The 22,917-nt window shown below is 46.1% G+C and overlaps 1 protein-coding gene across 1 annotated transcript in view; it reads left to right on the top strand.

Annotated features, from left to right (window-relative positions):
* Window positions 1-529: 529 nt before the first annotated feature.
* TCF4 (transcription factor 4) overlaps window positions 530-22,917 on the top strand; it is a gene marked incomplete at its 3' end in the record, with an annotated part of 43,108 nt that continues 20,720 nt past the window's right edge. Inside the window, exons 1-3 of the mRNA XM_036402516.2 lie at window positions 530-892; window positions 1,127-1,218; window positions 2,815-2,887. Coding sequence (XP_036258409.1) covers window positions 883-892; window positions 1,127-1,218; window positions 2,815-2,887 — 175 coding nt within the window. The remainder of the gene's footprint in view (window positions 893-1,126; window positions 1,219-2,814; window positions 2,888-22,917) is intronic.

The raw sequence follows: 22,917 nt of genomic DNA, 5'->3' as shown, positions 1-22,917 counted from the left end.
AAAGTGGCGGAGGGGATGAGGGAGGAAGGAAGGGCGAGGGGAGAGGGGAGGGGGGGGCTGGCAGCATCCCCAAAAACTTGCGCGTAAATCCAAGGGGCTGCTTCGCAAAGTTTGCAGCGATGCTCTGGGAAAATGGCAAAGCTGGGCGTTGGGAGTAAGGCGACCAAAACAAAGCGGGATTCTAGATAAAAAATCTAAAAAAACCCAAAAAGACGAAGGGAACGGGTAATCCAAAGGGGAAAAAAAATATTGTTCCTTTCGGCCAAGTGCCCGCGTCACGTGCGTCCGCGGCCCCGTATAAACGCGCTTGGCCATGTGTGCGCGCGAGCTGGGCGAATCCAACGTGGAATCCTTGGAAAAGTGCGGCGGGAGCGGGCGGGAGCCGAGCGCGGAGCTCCATGAGCGGCGGCGGCGGGTACGGAGGCGGCGCCGGGGCCGGCCGGGCTCCTCGGGCCGCCGCGCTGGGCTGGGCTCCGCGCCCCTTCCCTCTCCCCTCTTCCCTCGCTCGCCGGGCTCCCCTCCCCCCGGGCGCTGCCTCCGCACAGGCCCGAGCCGCTGCCGGCTTCTGCTCGGCCTCATCCCCCCCTCCGCTCCGCAAATTAGGAATCGGGGCTAATTGTCCCCCGCTGCCCCCCCCGCCCCCGGAACCTGCACTCCGCATCTCGCCGTGGCTTTTTTTTTGCTCCTCGCTCTTTGCCGTTTGTGCCTCCAAACGCTACTTTGCGTGGAAGAAGGAGAAGGGAAAAAGTTGGGAGCGGATGGCTGTAGTTTCTTCTCTGGGATCCTCATTCATTCCTCGCTGAACCTCCTGTTGCATAAATGATGCTCCGGGAGAGAGGCTTTGCCTTTTTTTTTCTCCTCCGGATTTGGGTTTAAGAGTGGATGTTGCCGGGTTTGGCTCGCCTCTTTGGAAATACAATATCGCTTTTTTTTTTTTTTTTTTTCCTCTTGTTGTTGTGTTTTTTGGGTGTTTTTTTTTTTTTTTTTGCTGCCCCTCCATCTTTTTTTTCCCCTCCCTTCTTCTTCTCAACCACCCACTCCCCGACCCCCCCTTGAAAAAGCAAAATCCGACTGTGTTTCCTGCAAGGCTCGGGATTTCTGATTGCGGTTATTTCCATGTTTCTAGGTTTGTGTGATTTTGCTAAAATGCATCACCAACAGCGAATGGCTGCCTTAGGGACGGACAAAGAACTGAGTGATTTACTGGATTTCAGTGCGGTAAGAAACAACGGTGGAAATTAGCAACAGCTGTAAAAAAAAAAATTCTAGCTGCTCTGTTAACAAAAAGAAAATCCAGCCAAAAAAAACCCTAAAGCAACAAAACCAACCCCAAACTGTGCTCTAAGTACATTGGGCAATTTTTAATCAGCAGCTAGAAGCATGGTAAATATTTTTTTCGCTTTAAAAAAAAAAAATCCAAACTGAGTATTTTTAGTCTTTCTGATTGTGTGTGATGGGAGATGCAGGCGCGTTCGCAGCTTGGTTTCATGTCTCGGACGGCTCAAATAATTCCTGCCAAAAGAAACGCCCCGAAAACTGACCATTTCTCATCATTCCATCGTACCGATATTGCACTTTTATCGTGCTTTCGATTTTCAAGCGTCGTTGGCACACGAACTAATTAATTGCTAATGACTCGCTGATATTCTCCTTTCGGTTCTTCCCTTGTTTCGATTTTGGCACATGGAAAGTGCAAAGAAATCCACGACCGTCTCAGTTTAAAGTTTTCCCTGAAATCTCCTATGGCTTCTGCTGGCATTAAAACTGCTGCAACCTTCTCCTCCCCGCCCTAGGCAGGACTCGGGAGTGATTTTCGAGGCAAAGAGGGATTTTTGTCCCCCTGGGCTGGTTTGGAGGCCGAACGTTGCGCCGGACGCGTGCACTTGTCTAGTTTTGTCAGGCTCCCCCTCCCCCTCCAGCCCCTTCCTTCCCCTCTCTCCCCATCCCCTCCCTTCCCCCCAATATGTCAGGAATATCTCTCTATCCACTTAGTTCTTTATTTTGGGCAGGAGCTTGTGCTGCGAGAGGCAGGTCTGCTCCTCAAGCCCCCCCCTTTCCCCTGTGTGCTCCAGGCTGGTGCTGCTGCTCCAGCCTCGGCTTCTGAGGGATGGCTTGGGGAAGTTTGGCCAGCAATCGTAGCCTGCGGCAGCTTCGCAGCCCCCTCTCTGCTTGTTGGTGCACTTTTCCCATTTGTTCCTTGGCTTTTTGCAGGCTCTGACTCAGGGAAGGTGCGTATTATCCACTAGACACGTCGGAGAAGGGAGAAACCAATTAGGGTCGAAATAAATGCTGGGAAGAGAGAGAGAGGAGTGCGAGAGGGAGGGAGAGGGGGCGAGGAGCGAGCCTGGCTTCCAATTGCTCGGTGGGAGAGACGGAATGAGAATTTAGGGCAGGTGGCACTTTGCATTATTATTATTTGGGTTCCCACATGCCAGGCAAATCCTGGAGCGGGATGGAAATGGACGTTGCTACGTTGATGACCAAGGTTGCGACCCATCCCAACTTTTTTTGCGCTTTCGCATCCCAAATTTTGTCGGCGCTTCCCGGCGAGGAGGAGAATGCTGCTGGGCTCAAAGGCTCCGGCAAGGGCAGATTGTTTGGGAAGCTAATGAGCCTGAGAAAAGCGGGATGCCGGTGCCGAGGGGCGCTGGGGGATGCGAGCGCTCCGGAATCAGCCTCTGCAGGGCTGTGGGGGCTGACGGTTCGGGGGAGAGGAACTCCGAAGGAATGTGCCAGCAACTTTGGACTGCCACTGCACTCGGGAATTGCTTGTTTTGCACTAGTAATGCTTCTTTGTTTGTTTTTTTTTTATAGATGTTTTCACCTCCTGTGAGCAGCGGGAAAAATGGACCAACTTCCTTGGCAAGTGGACATTTTACTGGCTCAAGTATGTACCGTTTTTTGTTCCATCCGTAGCGAAAACGTTGGGATTTATTTATCCATAGGCATTACCTTTGTTGTGGTGCTTTAATCTCTCGTGGGGAGCAGATTCGTTCGGATTGCAGCGGAATTATTCCTAAGCGCCGGTTATTCTGATTCTGATTTTTATTATTATTATTATTATTATTGGTATTTCCACAAGCCTGGGAGGTTTTTAGAGCGTCGCCACACATTTCTGATTTTTTAAAAACCCCTGGACTTCGCCTCTGTTTAATCATTGCTTAAAATTGTTCTAGTTTTACAGTAGATTTATCTTTTTCTTTGAGTGATTTGAGCCCTGGAGAATTTTTTATTTCCAATTCCAAAGCCTCTCTTTGTCTGTCGGGGACTATAGTCAAAACCTCTTGTGTGCAAATTAATTTTGTGCATTAGAATTGAAGCAGAATTGAAGGCTGTTGCAGTTAAATAAATAAAACAAGTATCTGAGAATAAACACCAGGAAAAGAAAGTCTTTAGGATTAGAGAGGGCTGTTTGCTGCTGGAATATTTTTTGGGCATTAAATTATTCAAGTGACTTTCTCTCGCTGCTTAAGGGCAGGGCGTTTTGGTTTTAGACGTGAGAGTGTTTTGGAAGACTTTGCTGCAGCTGAGGTGGCTGATTTGTTCCTCTGGCTGTGCCAGGGCTGGTGGGCATCTCCCGCGCTCCCTAAAAACAGCGGTGGGATGACAAAAGCGGCCTCGGAGCTCTCCGCAGTACACCATGTGTGGACAATAATTGTCTGGCAACCCAAGTTTCTAGAGGGGCTTTTATGTGCCTGGCAAATGAGGGCTCCCAGAGATCCCCAGTGCACGTTTCCTTGCTCTGGGGTGCAGCTGCTTTTCCGTGCCTCCGCGGCCAGGTAGGGAGCTGCGGTGTTTGCAATTCCCAGGCAATTCCACATGCCAGCACGCCGTGCAGGGAATTTGGGCAAGGCTTCCCTGAAATTCACAGAGAAACCTCTCTTTGCAGGGAGTTTCACACCTGATCTTTGCAGCTTTGCTCATTTCAAGACTCCTCTTTATTCGGTGGTTTATTAAATGCGCTGGGGCATCCTTTAGGTTTTTATTTCCAGAGCGGGATTTCGGCTTGGAAGTTTGGTCAGGTTTTCTTCAGATCAACCTCCACCTAAACTCCCATTTTGTGCCTTTTATTCTATCTAGGCTCTCTAAATAACAACCTGGGTTTGTTTTACCTTCCCAAACCTGCTGATATTGTGAGCTAGCAACTTGGAGAATTTTGCTGTTGGGCTGGGATAACTTTCCAAACATGAGCTATAGGTTTGAATCCCAGTTTTTGTCCTTTTCTGCCATAATTTTGGAAGTGATGAGGCCGGGTCTAGAATCTCCACTCTATTTGTTTTCACTGGAGAGGAGCGCGGAGTGGTTGTGCCAGACAAATCAATTTGTCATGCTCAGAGCCCAGTCCATGCAGCAAGCACCACTTGGGCTGACAGCAAATGACTCCAGAGTTATATTTAATAATTCCTCCTAAACCTCATCTCTGGAGTCATTGGGATCAGGAGGACAAATGGGAGCAGGGAGTGATTAAATTGTGTTAAAGAATCGAAAGGATCGGAGCAATTTTGGTAGCCAGGAGGGCGATTTCATGAGCTGCAGGAAGTTAGGAATGAGGAGATAAAACCCACTTCAAACAACACCTGAAGTGTGGCACGGACAGAATTCCCAGAGAATTCCCTGAAGCACCGGTGGCTGGAGGATGAAGGAAAGCTCGGCGGAGCGGCGGCTGTTGCGCGCACAATGGCAGCAAAGGGTGGTTCTGGAAAGGAAAATCGAGGCAATCTCCCACTTGCACTATCTATTGCTTGCTCATTAAACAGGGAATTGAAAATAAAGTTGGGGCTTCATTCCCCCTCTGCTCCCGGCTAAAGGGCGGGTTTGTGGCCTTGAGCGTGGACTTGGTGGCTATTGTTTGTCCAGGGCTTGGAAATTGGGGTTGGATCTGTGAATAAATACCTGGATGCTGCTCCCGTGGCAGGATTGAAGGCAGCTCCATGAATAACAGCGGACATAGGCTGTTATTCTAATTATGCAGATTGCTAACGGGGAATTGCAGGCAGCGGGCTGCATCCTGCTTTTCCTTCTGCAAGTTGTCCCTCTGAAGTTTGAGCTGACCTTTAAATATTCCTCTTTAAAACCAGATTTATGGAGATTGTCTGCCTTAAGCCCAAAGTTCTCTTCCAGAGGGGAGAAAAACGGAGATTAAAATAAAAACCAGGCGCCTCAAAGTAATCCCAAGCAGGGAAGTGAAACTAAGTGGACTTTAGGAAGTGTGGGAATAATTCCTGCTTAAAGTCATCCCCGTGGCTTTTTGCTCAGCTAATCCGTGATGCCGTGTTGTGATTTGCGACGTGCGAGGGAAAAGAAAGTAAAGCCCCGTTCCCTTTGAGTGTTGAATTCCACAAACATGGCTTCTCCCCATGTTCCAAAGCGGGGAGGGCTGCGAGGGAGAAAGGAATGTAACCTGAGCTCCAGCCGTGACATTCCCAGGGAGCATTTTTCACATGAAAGGCTTTTGTCAGGCCAGGAAAGGAGCAGGAGTTTCTGTTTGATGTTCGCAGGTGTTCGGCGCAGGGCACTGAAGCACGGCTGCAGCCTCTGACCTGCACTGGGAGAACTGGGGGAGACTGGAGGCATGGGGAAGCAAACTCCCCTGGAGCTGCCTCCAATTTAGATCGCATTTGGAAAGTGATTTAATAGCTGTTACTTCAATCGAACAATGCACATTCATTGGGGCTGAAGTGGGGGGTTGCTTTTTATTTTTCCTGCTTTGTTTGCCCTTTTTTTAGGACGCTTGCCAAAAACAAATTCATTTTCTCACGTCTACTAAAATTTTGGGTGGAGTTTGCCATCTCTTCCATAGTAAATGTATCTGAAATTGATCCCCATTTCAGTGTGAGGCACTATAAAATGAAGAGATGATCGCTGGGGATCGCATTTTGGAGGAGCTTTTCCCCCAAGAATTCCCCGGGTCTGTCACATTTGACATATTTCGCTTTTTTATCTGCTAATCAAAGCCCACATCTTCCTGATTCCCTTCAATTTCTGCTCCTTCTATTTAAAGGCTGGAATTTTACCTCCGTTTGGGAGCATCTGCTCTGGATTGCCCACTCTGTAGCTGTTTCAATAGCGTGTGGGTGGCAGCAGAATCAGAGGAAAGCGGAATTTTTATCATTGGCCATTCCCGTGGCCCAGAAAAAAAGGGAAAAAACCTCCAATCTTTGCCTGACCAAATCAAGCTAAGTCCCTTTAAAGGATTTAAATCCTCGCTTTTCATTTTGCCATTAGTTTGATTAGGGCTTGGCCTGCATTAGAGCAACAAATTAATACATCTCTAACGAGGGAATGGCAAATCCAGCACAGTTTCAATTCCTGCGTTTTGTATTCAGGGAGGAAATCGTAACGAATATTGCGGGGTTTTTTCAAGTACGGTCTGGGTTTGGAGAGTGGGAAAGCCGCAGGATTTTGTTCTTATTGTTTGATCATCCCAAAAAATGGAATTAGGAAGATGTTTTGGAGCTGCTCAGGTGAGGCACACCTGGGATGCCTGCGCGGATCCCGCTGCTCTCAGCAGGAGCAGCGAGTGTGCCAGGGAGGGCTTGGGAAACCAGGGCTGTGGTTGGTGCAGAAATACCATTCAGAAGAATAAGAAAGAGGGGAAAAAAACCCTCTAAAGGAGATTTTGGAGTAAAAACCTGGCTTAAAAAGGAAGCTGCTGCCGTTCCATGGGCGGCTCCCATTTTTCACGGGATATTCCAGGAAAGAGGGAGAAGGATGCTGGAGTTTGGGTGTTGGCTCTGTCTGCGTCTCCTCACATTGCCGCCTTTGCCAGGCAGAATTCCAGGCCTCTGGAATCCCATTCCCTATTTTCCAAGGCTAATATTTCAGAGATTCAGATATTTCAGTCTGGGAGCTCTCGTGGTAATTAAACAGATCAACCCAGCTCACTCATTCCCCTTGGATAATGGAGATGGAGATTTTTAGGGGCTTTTCTCCTCCTCTTTCCACGCTCCCTTAAATATATTTAATAATTCAGAGTTCCCCGTCGGAGCGACTGGAGCCAAATGTCACTCGGTGTGGGGACACTCTGCCTGTCCTTGCCAAGTTTAGCAGGAACAGGAACGATGCCTCATTCCTGGGAACACGAATTTTCATCTCTCACCGCTTCTTTCTTATGCTACTGCAAAAAGAAAGCGATTGAATTGGTTTTTTTGAAGTTTAGCAGGAACAGGAACGATGGCTCCCATTATTCCCTGGCTCTCAGGGATCTGGGAACAAAATTAAACCAGGGAACTTAGGCCTGGCTTGGAGATCAGGGACAAAAAACCCATGTGAGGTACAATTTGGCTTTTTCCCATTGGATTTGTACTCGTGCCACTCCCAAATTCATATGGATTTTTGTCAGAATTCTTTGGGAATTTCATGGCCTGAAATCCCAAAGAACACAAAATAGGCAGAAATAATCCCGGGAACACCAAATTTTCACCTTTCACGAATTATTTTTGCAAAAAGAAAGTGATTTCAATTTTTTTGAAGTTTAGCAGGAACAGGAACGATGGCTCCCATTATTCTCTGGGTCTCAGGGATCTGGGAACAAATTGTGGCCTGAATTGCCAAGGAAGGCGAAATAGGCACAAATAACACCAAATTTAATCTTTCACTACTTATTTTTTTTGCTACTGCAAAATGAAAGTGATTGAATTTTTTTATCTCCCTGCCATTATTTAAAGAGAATTTGGGCATTATTTGGATATTTTCCTTATGTAGGAAGTCAGAGGATTCAAGCCCCTGCTTTGGGATCCCTGGAATGTTGTGAGGAAGCCGCTTGAAGATTTATTTTTATAGGATCAGCAAATCTCGTTGCAGAATCGTAACGGGGAACAACTCAAATAGCACAGGAGCAACTGAACACTGCACATATAGAACAGAATTAAGTTATGGAAGTTTGTGCTGTTAATTGCTGAAATCTCTCTGGAATCTTGGAGCACTACAAGCTGTCCTATAAACAGTTTTGCTTTGAGCTTCAAATGATTCCTTGAGCTTTTTTTTTTTTTCCTTCATCTGCTCTGATAAACAAAGTCATTCTGGAAGCTTTACAGCTCAAACATTTACTCCTCGTGGTAAACTCCTTGTAGCTGGAAATTTGGGGCTCTGCAAATGGCAGGAAGAAGGGAGGACCCGTTGACCTGTGGTTTTCATGCTGGGATTTAAATCAGCCAACACCAGCGTTGCCATTTTATAAGGAGCGATTATGGCTTAAAGGTCTTTCCCCAAAATATCCCCAGCTACCAGGGTGGTGGACACCAGGGAGAAAAGCTGGGATAACCTGGGAATGTTTCAGCTGATGTAGCACAGAGAATGAATACACATGCAATAGGATGTGCCATCTGCCAGCGGCTACTGGAGGAGTTGCTGCTGCACCAGCTCCGTCCCGCTCCCTGCAATAATTGAATTTGCCCTTATTGATCGGGAAAAGCCCGTGCCAAATTTCCCCCTCCCGCAGCTGATGCCGTGTGCAGGGGCCTGCACCGCTTTCTGCTTCTCTGGGAGGTGTCCTGTGCCCAAAATTCACCTCTGTGTCCTTCCGAGGTTTCCAGCCGGGAAATTCGGGCACAAATTCCCATCTCAGAGCTGTTTGCAGGGAAAGCTTCCTGGCAAAGCAGAGGAACGCCCAAAATTCTTAATCAATGCCCAAATTCTTAATTCATTGTTAAATTTTTGGTAAAGGCTGCTGTGGAATTTCTTTTCCTAACAAACTCTATTAGGAAAAGCCTGGGGAGAGGTTGGAGCATCCATTCCTTCCTCCATGGTAAATGGCAGGCAGTGGAGCTTCATCCAGCCAGGCAGATGGAAAAATGGGATCATTTGGGTGCATTGTTGGTGTGAGAGCTTTGTGGCAATGGCCACCTCCTTCAAGACTACTCCTGCTAGTAATGGCAGTAGTAGCTGCGTCCCATTGTTGTGAGGGCTGGTGTGCATCCAGTTTGGAGCCGGCGCTGCCGGACTGCGGGCTCTGGACAATGCTCCACGGGATTGGGCACGGTTGGGTTCTCTCCCGTGCGCTTTACTCAGGGTTTACTCCGGCTCTGTGGCACAGCAGCAGCAGAGGAGGCAGGCTCCCGGGAGAGGGGAAGCGGCCATGGCAGGTGCCACGCAGGATGCGGCATTGACATTCGGGCACAAATTTCCATCTCAGGGCTGTCTGCAGGGAAACCTTCCTGGCAAAGCAGAGGGTCAGAATGCCCAAATAAATTCTTAATTCATTGCTAAATTTTTGGTAAAGGCTGCTGTGGAATTTCTTTTCCTAACAAACTCTATTAGGAAAAGCCTGGGGAGAAGTTGGAGTGTCCACTCCTTCCTCCATGGTAAACGGCAGGCAGTGGAGCTTCATCCAGCCAGGCAGATGGAAAAGTGGGATCATTTGGGTGCATTGTTGGTGTGAGAGCTTTGTGGCAATGGCCACCTCCTTCAAGACTACTCCTGCTAGTAATGGCAGTAGTAGCTGCGTCCCATTGTTGTGAGGGCTGGTGTGCATCCAGTTTGGAGCCGGCGCTGCCGGACTGCGGGCTCTGGATGGGATTGGGCACGGTGGGGTTCTCTCCCGTGCGCTTTACTCAGGGTTTACTCCGGCTCTGTGGCACAGCAGTGACCCTGGCACAGCAGCAGCAGAGGAGGCAGGCTCCCGGGAGAGGGGAAGCGGCGACGGCAGGTGCCATGCAGGATGCAGCCGGCATTGCTGGCAGCATTCCCGGCCTTCCTGCCCTGTGCCCAGCTTCCCGATGGCAGGGCAGGGCACTGCTGGCTGGCTGCGTCTGGGTGGGGATGGACAGGCTCCTTCTTTGTCATGCGTGTGCGTGACTCCCCGCGCGTCATGTGTGACGGTCTGCCCTGTCACGCGTGTGCGGGGCTCCTTGCTTTATCCTCGGTGTGTGCGGCAGTTCTGTCTGCTGCTTTGTCATGTGTGCGTGTAGGGTCCCTTTGGGCACATGGATGTGTCTGTACAGACACCTGCTTTGTCACACATGTGCGTCCCTTTGTCATGGGTGCGCATCTCTTATCACGTGGGTGTTACCTGTTCCATCCTATGCGTGCGTGTGTATCCTCCATGCTGTGTGTATCCTCCATACTATGTATGTGTATCCTCCATGCCGTGTATGTGTATCCTCCATGCTGTGTGTATGTGTGTATCCTCCATACTATGTACGTGTATCCTCCATGCTGTGTGTATCCTCCATGCTACGTATGTGTATCCTCCATGCTATGTGTATGTGTATATCCTCCATGCTATGTGTGTGTATCCTCCATGCTGTGTGTATCCTCCATGCTGTGTGTATCCTCCATGCTGTGTGTATCCTCCATGCTATGTATGTGTGTGTGTATCCTCCATGCTGTGTGTGTCCTCCATGTTATGTGTATCCTCCATGCTGTGTATGTGTATCCTCCATGCCATGTATGTGTATCCTCCATGCTATGTATGTGTATCCTCCATGCTGTGTGTGTCCTTCATGCTATGTATGTGTGTGTGTATCCTCCATGCTGTGTGTATCCTCCATGCTGTGTATGTGTATCCTCTATGCTATGTGTGTATATCCTCCATGCTATGTATGTGTATCCTCCATGCTGTGTGTGTCCTCCATGCCATGTATGTGTATCCTCCATGCTGTGTATGTGTATCCTCCATGCTGTGTGTATGTGTGTGTGTGTATCCCCCACCCTATATCTGTGTGTGTATCCCCCACCCTATATGTGTGTGTGTGATCCATGATCCCAGCCCAGTTATGTTAGAGCCCCAAACCAAAACCCTGTGGGACATCATGGACACAGAGATCAGCATTTCTACCGGTCCACAAATGGCAAAAATCCCTGGGTTCATTCCTAGCCACAATCCCTAAAAAACAGGAATTGGGTTCTTTTTGTGCATCCTGCATGTGTGTGCATCCTCCACCCTACATGTGTGTGTGTCACCCCATACACCCCAAGTTATGTTAAAACCCAAACCAAACCCTGTGGGAGAATCAGCATTTCTGCTGGTCCACAAATGGCAAAAATCCCTGGGTTCATTCTTAGCCACAATCCCTAAAAAACCGGGATTGGGTTCTTTTTGTGCTGTTGTATCTAAAAATCAGATTGTTTTCCTGCCCGTGGTGCTCCTGAAATTTTGGGATTGTGGGGTTAACGCGCTGTTCCGTTGCCTGTACATTTAAATGCGCTCGACCTATTTGATAAATAACTGCTCCCAAGCTTTGGTGATATTAAATCCAGCTAAATAAGATTCCCCATGGAATATCAAGGCTCTAATTGAATCTCAGGGGTTCTGGGCCCGTTCACAAACAGCCTTTGAGTTGTTTTTTGTTCCTGACGTCAGCCCAAGGCATGATTGAATTATGGCCTTGGACTGCAGGAGCACCTGCTCTGAAGAGTCCGGCAGCATTTCCAGGACAAACCTCGGCGGGAAGTTTGTGGCTGGAATACAAACTTCCAGCCTGTTTGACGGAGGAGAGGCTGAAATATTTGGGATTGATGAAATTACCCAGAGCAGACTCGTTTCTTTGGGATTTCAGGAACAAAGAGAGCCAGGGAAGAGCTTGGGACAGAGCCAAGCGCTGTAATTCCGGTGGCACGGGGCTGTTTGGGTGGATTTTGGGAATGGCTGGGAGCACAGTCTGTCTCTGCTGAGACTTCCATAGGGCACAACCTCATTTTAATCCTGTTTTTAAGGGACGAGCGACAGCAGGTATTTTGGGAGAGGCCACATCAGAGATGGAAGTGGCCCGAGAGCCTGACAGCAGCAGCATGGCCTGGGTTGCTGCAGCTTTTCCTGCTTTTCCCAGCTCAGTTATTTCCCTTGGATTGTGCACAGGAGGATGTGTGAGGGCCCGAGCAGAGCCCGGGCCATTCTTTATTCGGCGGGCTCCGAGTTGTCAGCGAGCGTCGCCTCACTTGGGTTTGCTGTCCCTAATCCCTTTGTTGATTTTATACTCTTTGGAAACATCCACTTACTTAGGAAATCCTGGGTCTTGTTGGATAAACAGAGGAAAATTCCCATTCCTAAAATTAGCTCTTTTGTAAACACCACAAATTAGAGAATTAATTTATGAAGCAGAACGTTACCGAATGGACATCGGGCTTTGCCCTCTCCTAAAGTTCTCATTTCTATTTCATAAATTATTTTGTTTTATTTATATACTATATTTTCTTGGGGTTTTATTCCATGTATTTTCCCCACTTTTCCTGCATGGATTTGTGTTTCCACGCTGGAATCTCTGCCTTATGGAAGCCATTGGACATCGGGCTTTTCCCCCTCCTAAAGCCCTCAATTATATTTATAATATAGATATAAATTTTTATATAAATTATAAAATTATCAATATAATTTTTTAATCTTATTTATATACTATTATTTTTTCTTTTATTCCATGTATTTTCCCCACTTTTCCTGCATGGATTTGTGTTTCCACGCTGGAATCTCTGTCTTATGGAAGCCATTGGACATCAGGCTTTTTCCCTCTCTTAACGTCCTCAATTATATTTATATATAAATTTTTAATCTTATTTATATACTATTATTTTTTCTTTTATTCCATATATTTTCACTATTTTTCCTGCCTGGATTCATTTTTCCATGCTGGAATCTCTGCCTTATGGAAGCCATTGGACATCGGGCTTTTTCCTCTCCTAAAGTCCTCAATTCTATTCCATAATATATATATATAAATTATAAAATTATCAATATAAATTTTAAATCTTATTTATATACCACATATTTGGTGTTTTTATTGCATATATTTCCCCCACTTTTCCTGCATAGATTCATTTTTCCATGCTGGAATCTCTGCCTTATGGAAGCCATTGGACATCAGGCTTTTCCCTAAGGTCCTCAATCATATTTATATATAAAGTTTTAATCTTATTTATATACTTTTTTTTGTTTTATTCCATATATTTTCACCATTTTTCCTGCCTGGATTCATTTTTCCACGCTGGAATCTCTGCCTTATGGAAGCCATTGGACATCAGGCTTTTCCCTCTCCTAAGGTCCTCATTTATATTTATATATACATTTTAAACTTATTTATTTTTAATTATTTATTTATTTATTATAATCTTATTTTTAATCTTATTACTACCATATTTTTTTTTGTTTCTATTCCATATATTTTCCCCACTTTCCCTGCATGGATTTATTTTTCCATGCTGGAATCTCTGCCCTATGGAAGCCATTGGACATCGGGCTATTTCCTCTCTTAAGGCCGTCAATTCTATTCCATAAATTAGTTTGGTTTATTTATATACTATATTTTTTTTATTTCTATTCCATATATTTCCCCCATTTTTCCTGCATGGATTCATTTTTCCATGGTGCCTTATGGAAGCCATTGGCCATCGGGCTTTTCCCTCTCCTAAGGTCCTCATTTATATTCCATAAATTTTTTGTTTTATTTATATGCCACATATTTTTTGTTTTTATTCCATATATTTCCCCCATTTTCCCTGCCTGGATTCATTTTTCCACGCTGGAATCTCTGCCCTATGGAAGCCATTGGACATCGGGCTTTTCCCTCTCCTAAGGTCCTCAATTATATTCCATAAATTTGTTTGTTTTATTTATATACTATATTTTCTTGGGGTTTTATTCCAGGTATTTTTCCCACTTTTCCTGCATGGATTCGTGTTTCCACGCTGGAATCTCTGCCTTATGGAAGCCATTGGCCATCGGGCTTTTCCCTCTCCTAAAGCCCTCAATTATATTTATAATATATATATAAATTTTTATATAAATTATAAAATTATCAGTATAAATTTTAAATCTTATTTATATATCACATATTTGTTTGTTTTATTGCATATATTTCCCCCACTTTTCCTGCATGGATTCATTTTTCCATGCTGGAATCTCTGCCTTATGGAAGCCATTGGACATCAGGCTTTTCCCTCTCCTCAGGTCCTCATTTATATTCCATGAATTTGTTTGTTTTATCTCTATGCCACATATTTTTTGGTTCTATTCCACATACATTTCCCCATCTTTCCTGCCTGGATTCCTGTTTCCAGGCTGGAATCCCTGCCTTATGGAAGCCATGGTAATTAGCAGCGGCGCCGGCGCTCGCTCGCCGGCGGAGCTCTGACGAAAAGCTTTGGTCAGTGTGGAGCGGCGATGCTGCCCGTGGCTGGAGCGCACAGCCAACCCTGGGAACGTGCTGCTAAAATAGGAAATTCAAATCAGAATTTCACCTGGACAGAAAGGCAGAGCTTGGATTTCATCCGGCTCCGTCGCACAGGTGCTGCTCCCCTGGCACCAACCTCCAACCACGGGATTATTGGCATTAAATTGGCCTTTTCTTTCAGCCACACGCCCAATTCAGCCGAAGCACCAGGATTTGTCCCACTGAAAATCAATTCCTCGATAATGTGCACAAAGTGACTCGTTTAGGACGGGAAAACGGGAAAAGCCCTTCGTTATCTGAGCACTGCGGCGCTTCTGGGGGGCAAAATTGGGGACAAAATGGAGTTTTTTTGCAGCACAAAGGCAGAATTGAAAGCTTTGCCACTGCTTTGTGAGTGTGGTATGGGGCACTGGTGAAACACATTCCAAAACCAGGGACGCTCCTGTGTCCAGCCCGTGGATGGGACTCAGGCAGCGGCGCCAGCCCCTTTAGTTTCAACCTTCTCTTGTCTTGTCTAAGGTGCATAAAAAGTTCTTTTTTGAACATTTAGGAGGGGAGAAAGGAAGTGAAACCCCTGTAAGTCCAAACTGTGCAGATAAAGTCATTTTTATTTGCATTTTTCCACTCCCGGAATCCCCCTCCCTGCAAATGCTTGTAGCCATCAAACCGCAGTATCTGACTAGAAGGGGAGGATGAGTTTTATTAAATATTCTATTGAAAGTTTACATCGAGATAAAACTGGTTTCTAGCATCTTTTGAAGTGTGAAATCATTCCTGTGGCTCTCGGGTACAATTGTGATGTCGATAAACAGGGCAGGCCCTAATGGAGAGTTGTTCTTTCCTTAATCCAAAAGAGCAGGAGCTTAAATAGAAAGTGCAGGATTATAAAAGAAGCAGCTTTATTTCTTTTTGATTTTTTTAAAAGAGAAAGTTGTTTCCTCTTATTCAGCTCAGCGCCAGAAAAATCAACCCGTGATGGTGTCCAGAGGGGTGGGATGGAGCTGTGTGTTCACTGGAATCGCTTTGGAATTTTATGAATAATATTTACAAGGATATTGATAATATTTACAAGGATATTGATAATAATATTTACAGGAATATTATTAACAATATTTACAAGGTTGTTTTGCTGGTTTAAGCCCCTTTCTGTCGGCAAGACCCGGCTCAGGAGAGAATTGCAATAATCTGTCGAGCAGGACCCCGTTTGCTCAGAATTCGGTTGGAAAAGGGCAAAAAAAAGCTGAATAAGGCCAGGAACGGATTCAGGCAGGGATTGGAGGCACAGCAGTGTTCCCGTGCTGGGAGAGGGAAGGGAAGGAAAGAAGGAAAGGAAGGGAAGGGAAGGGAGCTGCTGGCTCGTGTCACAGATGGCACCCATCTCCCTCAAACAAGGCATCTGAATAAGATAAGGCAGCTTTATCTCCCTTGAAGATAAGGGTTTAAGGTGATAAGGGTTTAAGGTGTCTCTTTCAAGGGATCTTTCTTCATCCCCCTTGTACAACCAGCTCGGGGAGCGCGGCCCTGCGTTGAGGTGCTGCAGTCAAACGGGATCGATCCCATCCCGTCGCGCTGACATCCCCATTTTGTGCAAGTCCCTCTTGGTTTTTAGAATCCCAATGAAATCCCCATTTTGTGCAAGTCCCTGTTGGTTTTTAGATTCCCGCTGAAATCCCCATTTTGTGGAATTCTCTGTTGGTTTTTAGATTCCCAATGAAATCCCCATTTTGTGGAATTCTCTGTTGGTTTTTAGATTCCCAATGAAATCCCCATTTTGTGGAAGTCCCTGTTGGTTTTTAGACCCTCCCGATGAAATCCCCATTTTGTGGAATTCTCTGTTGGTTTTTAGATTCCCAATGAAATCCCCATTTTGTGCAAGTCCCTCTTGGTTTTTAGATCCTCCCAATGAAATCCCCATTTTGTGCAAGTCCCTGTTGGTTTTTAGATTCCCAATGAAATCCCCATTTTGTGCAAGTCCCTGTTGGTTTTTAGATTCCCGCTGAAATCCCCATTTTGTGGAATTCTCTGTTGGTTTTTAGATTCCCAATGAAATCCCCATTTTGTGGAATTCTCTGTTGGTTTTTAGATTCCCAATGAAATCCCCATTTTGTGCAAGTCCCTGTTGGTTTTTAGACCCTCCCGATGAAATCCCCATTTTGTGGAATTCTCTGTTGGTTTTTAGATTCCCAATGAAATCCCCATTTTGTGCAAGTCCCTCTTGGTTTTTAGATCCTCCCAATGAAATCCCCATTTTGTGGAAGTCCCTGTTGGTTTTTAGACCCTCCCAATGAAATCCCCATTTTGTGGAATTCTCTGTTGGTTTTTAGACCCTCACAATGAAATCCCCATTTTGTGCAAGTCCCTGTTGGTTTTTAGATTCCCAATGAAATCCCCATTTTGTGCAAGTCCCTGTTGGTTTTTAGATTCCCAATGAAATCCCCATTTTGTGCAAGTCCCTGTTGGTTTTTAGATTCCCAATGAAATCCCCATTTTGTGCAAGTCCCTGTTGGTTTTTAGATTCCCAATGAAATCCCCATTTTGTGGAATTCTCTGTTGGTTTTTAGATCTTCACAATGAAATCCCCATTTTGTGCAAGTCCCTCTTGGTTTTTAGATCCTCCCACTGAAATCCCCATTTTGTGGAATTCTCTGTTGGTTTTTAGATTCCCAATGAAATCCCCATTTTGTGCAAGTCCCTGTTGGTTTTTAGATCTTCACAATGAAATCCCCATTTTGTGCAAGTCCCTGCTGGTTTTTAGATTCCCAATGAAATCCCCATTTTGTGGAATTCTCTGTTGGTTTTTAGATTCCCAATGAAATCCCCATTTTGTGCAAGTCCCTCTTGGTTTTTAGATTCCCGCTGAAATCCCCATTTTGTGGAATTCTCTGTTGGTTTTTAGACCCTCCCAATGAAATCCCCATTTTGTGCAAGTCCCTGTTGGTTTTTAGATTCCCTATGAAATCCCCATTTTGTGCAAGTCCCTGTTGGTTTTTAGATTCCCGCTGAAATCCCCATTTTGTGGAATTCTCTGTTGGTTTTTAGATTCCCGATGAAATCCCCATTTTGTGGAATTCTCTGTTGGTTTTTAGATTCCCAATGAAATCCCCATTTTGTGCAAGTCCCTGTTGGTTTTTAGACCCTCCCGATGAAATCCCCATTTTGTGGAAGTCCCTGTTGGTTTTTAGACCCTCCCAATGAAATCCCCATTTTGTGGAATTCTCTGTTGGTTTTTAGATTCCCAATGAAATCCCCATTTTGTGCAAGTCCCTCTTGGTTTTTAGATTCCCAATGAAATCCCCATTTTGTGCAAGTCCCTGTTGGTTTTTAGATCCTCCCAATGAAATCCCCATTTTGTGGAAGTCCCTGTTGGTTTTTAGACCCTCCCAATGAAATCCCCATTTTGTGGAATTCTCTGTTGGTTTTTAGATCTTCCCAATGAAATCCCCATTTTGTGCAAGTCCCTGTTGGTTTTTAGACCCTCAAACTCTCGTGCTGTCTCTGCAGAATGAGGAGCCCACCTGCTACAGTCCAGCCTGTGGCGTTTTCTGTTCTTATTTATGGATTTCTTCCATTTCTCCCATTTATTAAAGACTGCCACCGCGCTCGGCGTTGTGCTTTTGCGAGGGTTAATTGGTTCCAGTTGCAGAATTAATTGATTTCGTTTGGCTCCCAAGGAGGAGATGTGAAATGGAGGCTCTTCCAAGGGTGACACTTCCCAGGAGAGGCAAACACCTCCTCTCCCCTTCCTGCCAGGTACAATTCTCCTTTGCACCTAACGAAAGGGAATATTTGCCACCTCACTGTTTCATCTCATCCTAGAAAATTCCTTCCAAGTCTCTGCACTCCTCAACATCCCCAGCATTAACAGCTTTGGCTTTGCTTCCAAGGCAGTGACTAATAGCAACAGATTCCAACTCGTTATTCCGACACTTTTGACTCAGTCCCAAATTCTGCTCTCCCAAAATCATTGTGACAACTTCTTTTTCCAGCTTGAAAAGGGATCTTTAGAGGACTTGCAGGAAAAACTTCTCGTTTAGTGGTGCTTATGTATGGAATTACCAAAAATTTGGGCAGCTTGCTGCCGAATCCTGCATTTAGGAATTTTTTGAAATTCCAACAAAGAGCTACTTCTCTTTGTCATTAGAGGCAGCTAATTAATAAATAGCATGGAGAATGCTGTGTGGGCGCTGCAGCTTGGGAACTTTGATTTCCTTTCCTTGAGTCCTGGCATGGTTTGGGTTGGGAGGGACTTGACCACTACCCCAGGTTGTTTTCTGGGAATAAGCTGTGCTCCAGCTCCACAACTTCCTCATCTCCTTCCCTTTTATCCATCAATGGCAGATGAAATCTCTCATTTCCTGGTTGAAGCCTCCTTGAAGCACACATGCCATAATTTGGCTCATTCAGTGCTTGTGTTCCATGGATTGGGGAGAGGGGAAGGATGAATATGGATGAGTAGAAGGGCTGGGAGTGGTTTCAGCGCTTCTCCTGTTCCGTTTGTCAGGCTCCATGGAAAGCTGGAGCTTGCCCAAAGAACCACTTTTTGTCCTCTTCCCTTAGGATTTTACTGGGATATTTTCAGGGATTAAAAAGTTGGTTCCTTCCAGCACTTTGAAGTGATTTAAAAATGGTTTCCTCCATTAATTTGTAAGGATGTGGTAAACATTTTTCCCTTTAAAAAAAAAAATTCCCTGCCATCTTTCTCACCAGTGCGTGTTCCTCATTTCCTTGGCCTACAGTTAAATATAAACATCTTTAAAAAAAACAGGGATATATTCCCACACACCACATTATCCCGATCCGACGTAAGCATCTGTGCTTGTAAGTGCACTTCATTTCACCTAATTAAGTTATTTAGTCATTTACACATTAACGATGTACTACAGATTCCACTCTGACAGGAGCGTGTGTAATTACAGCCCGGTTCCCCGTGTGGGGCAGGATGGTCCTGACCCCAAAGCCCAGAAACGTGAGGGGTTGGTGAGGACACACCCAGGCAATGGCCCCAGTACCTTCTCCCAGCATGGAGCTCTTCTGGGTGAGCCAAGGGCCAAGCACCCTTCCCTAATTGCTGCTTTCCAAGGCTGGAATTCCTGAAATTAATTAGGTTTGTGAAGGCACAGCTATACTCCTTGCATTTTGGTGCTTTCTTGGTGGAAACCGATCTTCCACAGCTTTGGTGTCCATCCATTGCTTCCTCCACCATCCTGCATTTTGGTGCTTTCTCAATGGAAACCGATCTTCCAAAGCTTTGCTGTCCATCCATTGCCTCCTCCACCATCCTGCATTTTGGTGCTTTCTCGATGGAAACCGATCTTCCACAGCTTTGGTTTCCATCCATTGCTTCCTCCACCATCCTGCATTTTGGTGCTTTCTCGATGGGAACCGATCTTCCACAGCTTTGCTGTCCATCCATTGCCTTCTCCACCATCCTGCATTTTGGTGCTCTCTTGGTGGAAACCGATCTTCCACAGCTTTGCTGTCCATCCATTGCCTCCTCCACCATCCTGCATTTTGGTGCTCTCTTGGTGGAAGCCGATCTTCCAAAGCTTTGGTGTCCATCCATTGCCTCCTCCACCATCCTGCATTTTGGTGCTTTCTCGGTGGAAACCGATCTTTCACAGCTTTGGTGTCCATCCATTGCCTCCTCCACCATGACAGCTCCTCCTCAGTGGTGTTGGATTCTCCCCTGGGAGGGTGGGCAGGCCCTGGCACAGGGTGCCTGTCCCGGGACCTCTGGCTGAGCTGAGTGATCCTGGGCAGGATGGGCTTGAAGGTCCTTCCGACCCAACAATTCCATGACTCCACTGGATGGGCTTTGTCCTTCCAACCCATTCCATGACTCCACTGGATGGGCTTGAAGGTCCTTCCGACCCAACAATTCCATGACTCCACTGGATGGGCTTTGTCCTTCCAACCCATTCCATGACTCCACTGGATGGGCTTGAAGGTCCTTCCGACCCAACCCATTCCATGATTCCCACCAAAGATGAGTTCCAGCGGCTCTGCCAGAGGAAGGATCTTCTCCTGCCCTTCTGACACGCTGAATTCCACGCGTGTTCAGCGCTGGAGTTGGCTGTGACTCTCGGAAATTCCGTGGATCGGCGCCAGCTCCAGCTCCTCCCTGCCGCCGTGCAAAGTCAGCGCTATTTAAAGCTCTCAGTTCACAGAGGAAACACCTCTAACCTTCTTCCAACGTGGCAATGAGATGGCAACCTACTTCTGGAGCTTCTCCAGCTTTTTCCATGCTTCCATCAGGGAAGTTCTCCAGGGACTGAAATAGTGCAGACGTTGGATGTTGTCACTTGGCTTCAAAGAGACGCTGGCGATGACATCTTAGAGCATCACAGGACTGGAGGTTCTCCTGCTTTCATTCCCGTCCTTTTGGGAATGAAGCGGGAAGAACCTCGGAATGAAACGGGAAACGTCCTCCTTAAGCTGGAATTTCTAGATCTGTGTACAATTCACATTTTCCTTGGCCTGGGCAGCTCTGAGAGGGTTGGAGAGGAGTTTTTGCCCCTGAATCCCTGGTAGTGTCCACGATCAGGGCTTGGAGCAGCCTGGAATGGTGGATCAAAAATAGCTATGGATGGGTATGGGAATATGGAAATAAATCTGGAAGCAATGGGAGCAGCAAGAAGGATAAAGCAGGTGCTTGTTTGAGATCTTGCTCTGCTTTGAACTCCTTTATTGGAGCTCCAAACGTGAGGAGCAACTTTCCCAGCTTCTTGTCACACTACCCAAAGGGAAACATCCCCGATGGAAAAGCAGAGAGCCTAAGTAGATCTCTTTGGTCTCACAGGCAGCCCATTAATTTGCTGAAATTAAATATTATCTTTAAATATTGCAAGGTTAAATGTCCACTGATAATGGATTTAGACGGCCATTAAGGTCTAATTGCTCCCTAATGGAGTTGGCCAAAGACGTTTATTTGATAGAACTTCTTGAAAAGGGACTAAAAGCACCGGGAGGGTTTTTTCCAGTGCTCTTTTTTTTCATATCCACGGAGGAGATTAAATTCCATTTTCATTTAATGCTGTGGGACCTGGTCTGGAAAATCACAAAATCCCAGGATCGCTGAGGTTGGAAAAGACCTCCAAGGTGGTTGAGTCCAACCTGTGACCGACTGTCAAACAGGAAAAATTCCAGAATGGGAGCATGATCCATAACAGGAGGAATTTCCCCATTCTAGGCTGCAAATCCCATTCCATGGAAGTTTCCTGCTGTTTGCAGGACTTTTTTCTGGCAGGAAGGAGATAAATATCCATATTTCCTTGGCTAGTGCCTCGTGTTTCAAGCCTGGAAGGACCTGAAGCACGAGGAGATGTTATCCTGTAAATGGGATGTTTTTCTTTTCCAGCGATGTTTAATGAGATCCTATCAAGGAAAAGACTTCCTTAAAAGAAAGGAAAATGTTTCTGTCCCTGTCACGGTTTTATAGCAGCAATTAAAACATCTCTGGGACATGGTCCTGCCTGGCTTTTGCCTCCTCCATGCATTCGTGGCAGGGCAATAACCAATCAGCAGAATTTTGTTTCCTTTGCCCTGCTCTGAGTCTCCCCAGAGCAAACAAGAGCCAGGGATTCGGAATGAATTTGGAAGTTGTATTTTAGAAAGATTTGGTCTCTCAGCTTTGTGCAATCTGATTTTTCTTTAGGATAAAATCTGGGTTTGGTGGGTTTTGTCTCTCAGGGTTGTGCTGTATGAGCAGGGCCTCCTTATTCCATGTTTCCTGCTCAAAATATTGGGATCATAAATATTTTCCTCGTGCAGGAGGAGTTTTTAGTGTAATCCATGTGGAGCCATCAAACCTGTCTGACCACACTGAGACCCTTGGCTTCTCCTCAGGCTCCGGGAATTTCCTGTTCCATGGGGAAAATTAATGAACTATTAATTAATCCTTGCCCATTCTTGCCATGTTTGATGCCTTTACCGTATCCATTTTTGTGCTTTATCATTGGCTTGATGAGGCAAGGAAGGAAAACAGACTGGGAAAAAAAAAATCCAACCAAACAAATGGAGGGATTTATTTTTTTCCAAGAGGAAATCAAGGAATGGGTTTGTTTGTGAGCGCTTTGGATGGATTTGGGGATATTCCCAGTGTGCAGCAGGGCAAAGGAAATCTGTGATTTCCATGGCTGCCTCCACATTCTGCTCCAGTCACGCAGAGGAGTGGGGCAAGGAGCAAATAGGAAATCCTTGTTTTTCACAAAAAAAGGTGTTTTGTATTCCAAAGTTTGGGAGTCCAGGAATTGAAATTGTTTTTTCCATCTTTGCCCAAGGAAAGCCATCTTTTTTTTTTTAACCATTTCCTGGGAATCTGCAGTGATTCTTTTTTACCGTAAATTGAGGAAACAAATTGGATGCCAGTAAAACAGGGGGTTTAATTTATTTATTTCTTTGGAAAATCGATGCCAGGGTGGGCTGGCTCTGAACTCCGAGCTCCTGGGAGGGAGCAGAGGCGAAACAAAGAGGAGAATCCTTCCCCAGGAGCTTCAAACGGGAATTCTAAAGCAAGGCAGAACAGATGGACGGACAGATTGGGGAGCCCGGGAAAACAAAGAGCCGGTATTGTCAGGCAGGAATGGCTGCATTCCGCTCATCCCGACCAGGCTGGCACTGGCAGCGGGCACAGCGCACCCAGGCTGGGGCTGGACATGGGTACAGCTCATCCTGACCCGGCTGGGACATGGGCACAGCTCATCCCGACCCAGCTGGACATGGGCACAGCTCATCCCGACCAGGCTGGGACATGGGCACAGCTCATCCCGACCCGGGGCTGGGACATGGGCACAGCTCATCTGGACTGGGGCTGGAC

Source organism: Molothrus ater, chromosome Z (assembly GCF_012460135.2).
Source record: "Molothrus ater isolate BHLD 08-10-18 breed brown headed cowbird chromosome Z, BPBGC_Mater_1.1, whole genome shotgun sequence".
Classification (NCBI taxonomy): Eukaryota; Metazoa; Chordata; class Aves; order Passeriformes; family Icteridae; genus Molothrus; species Molothrus ater.
This window is presented reverse-complemented; position numbering and strand designations above follow the sequence as displayed.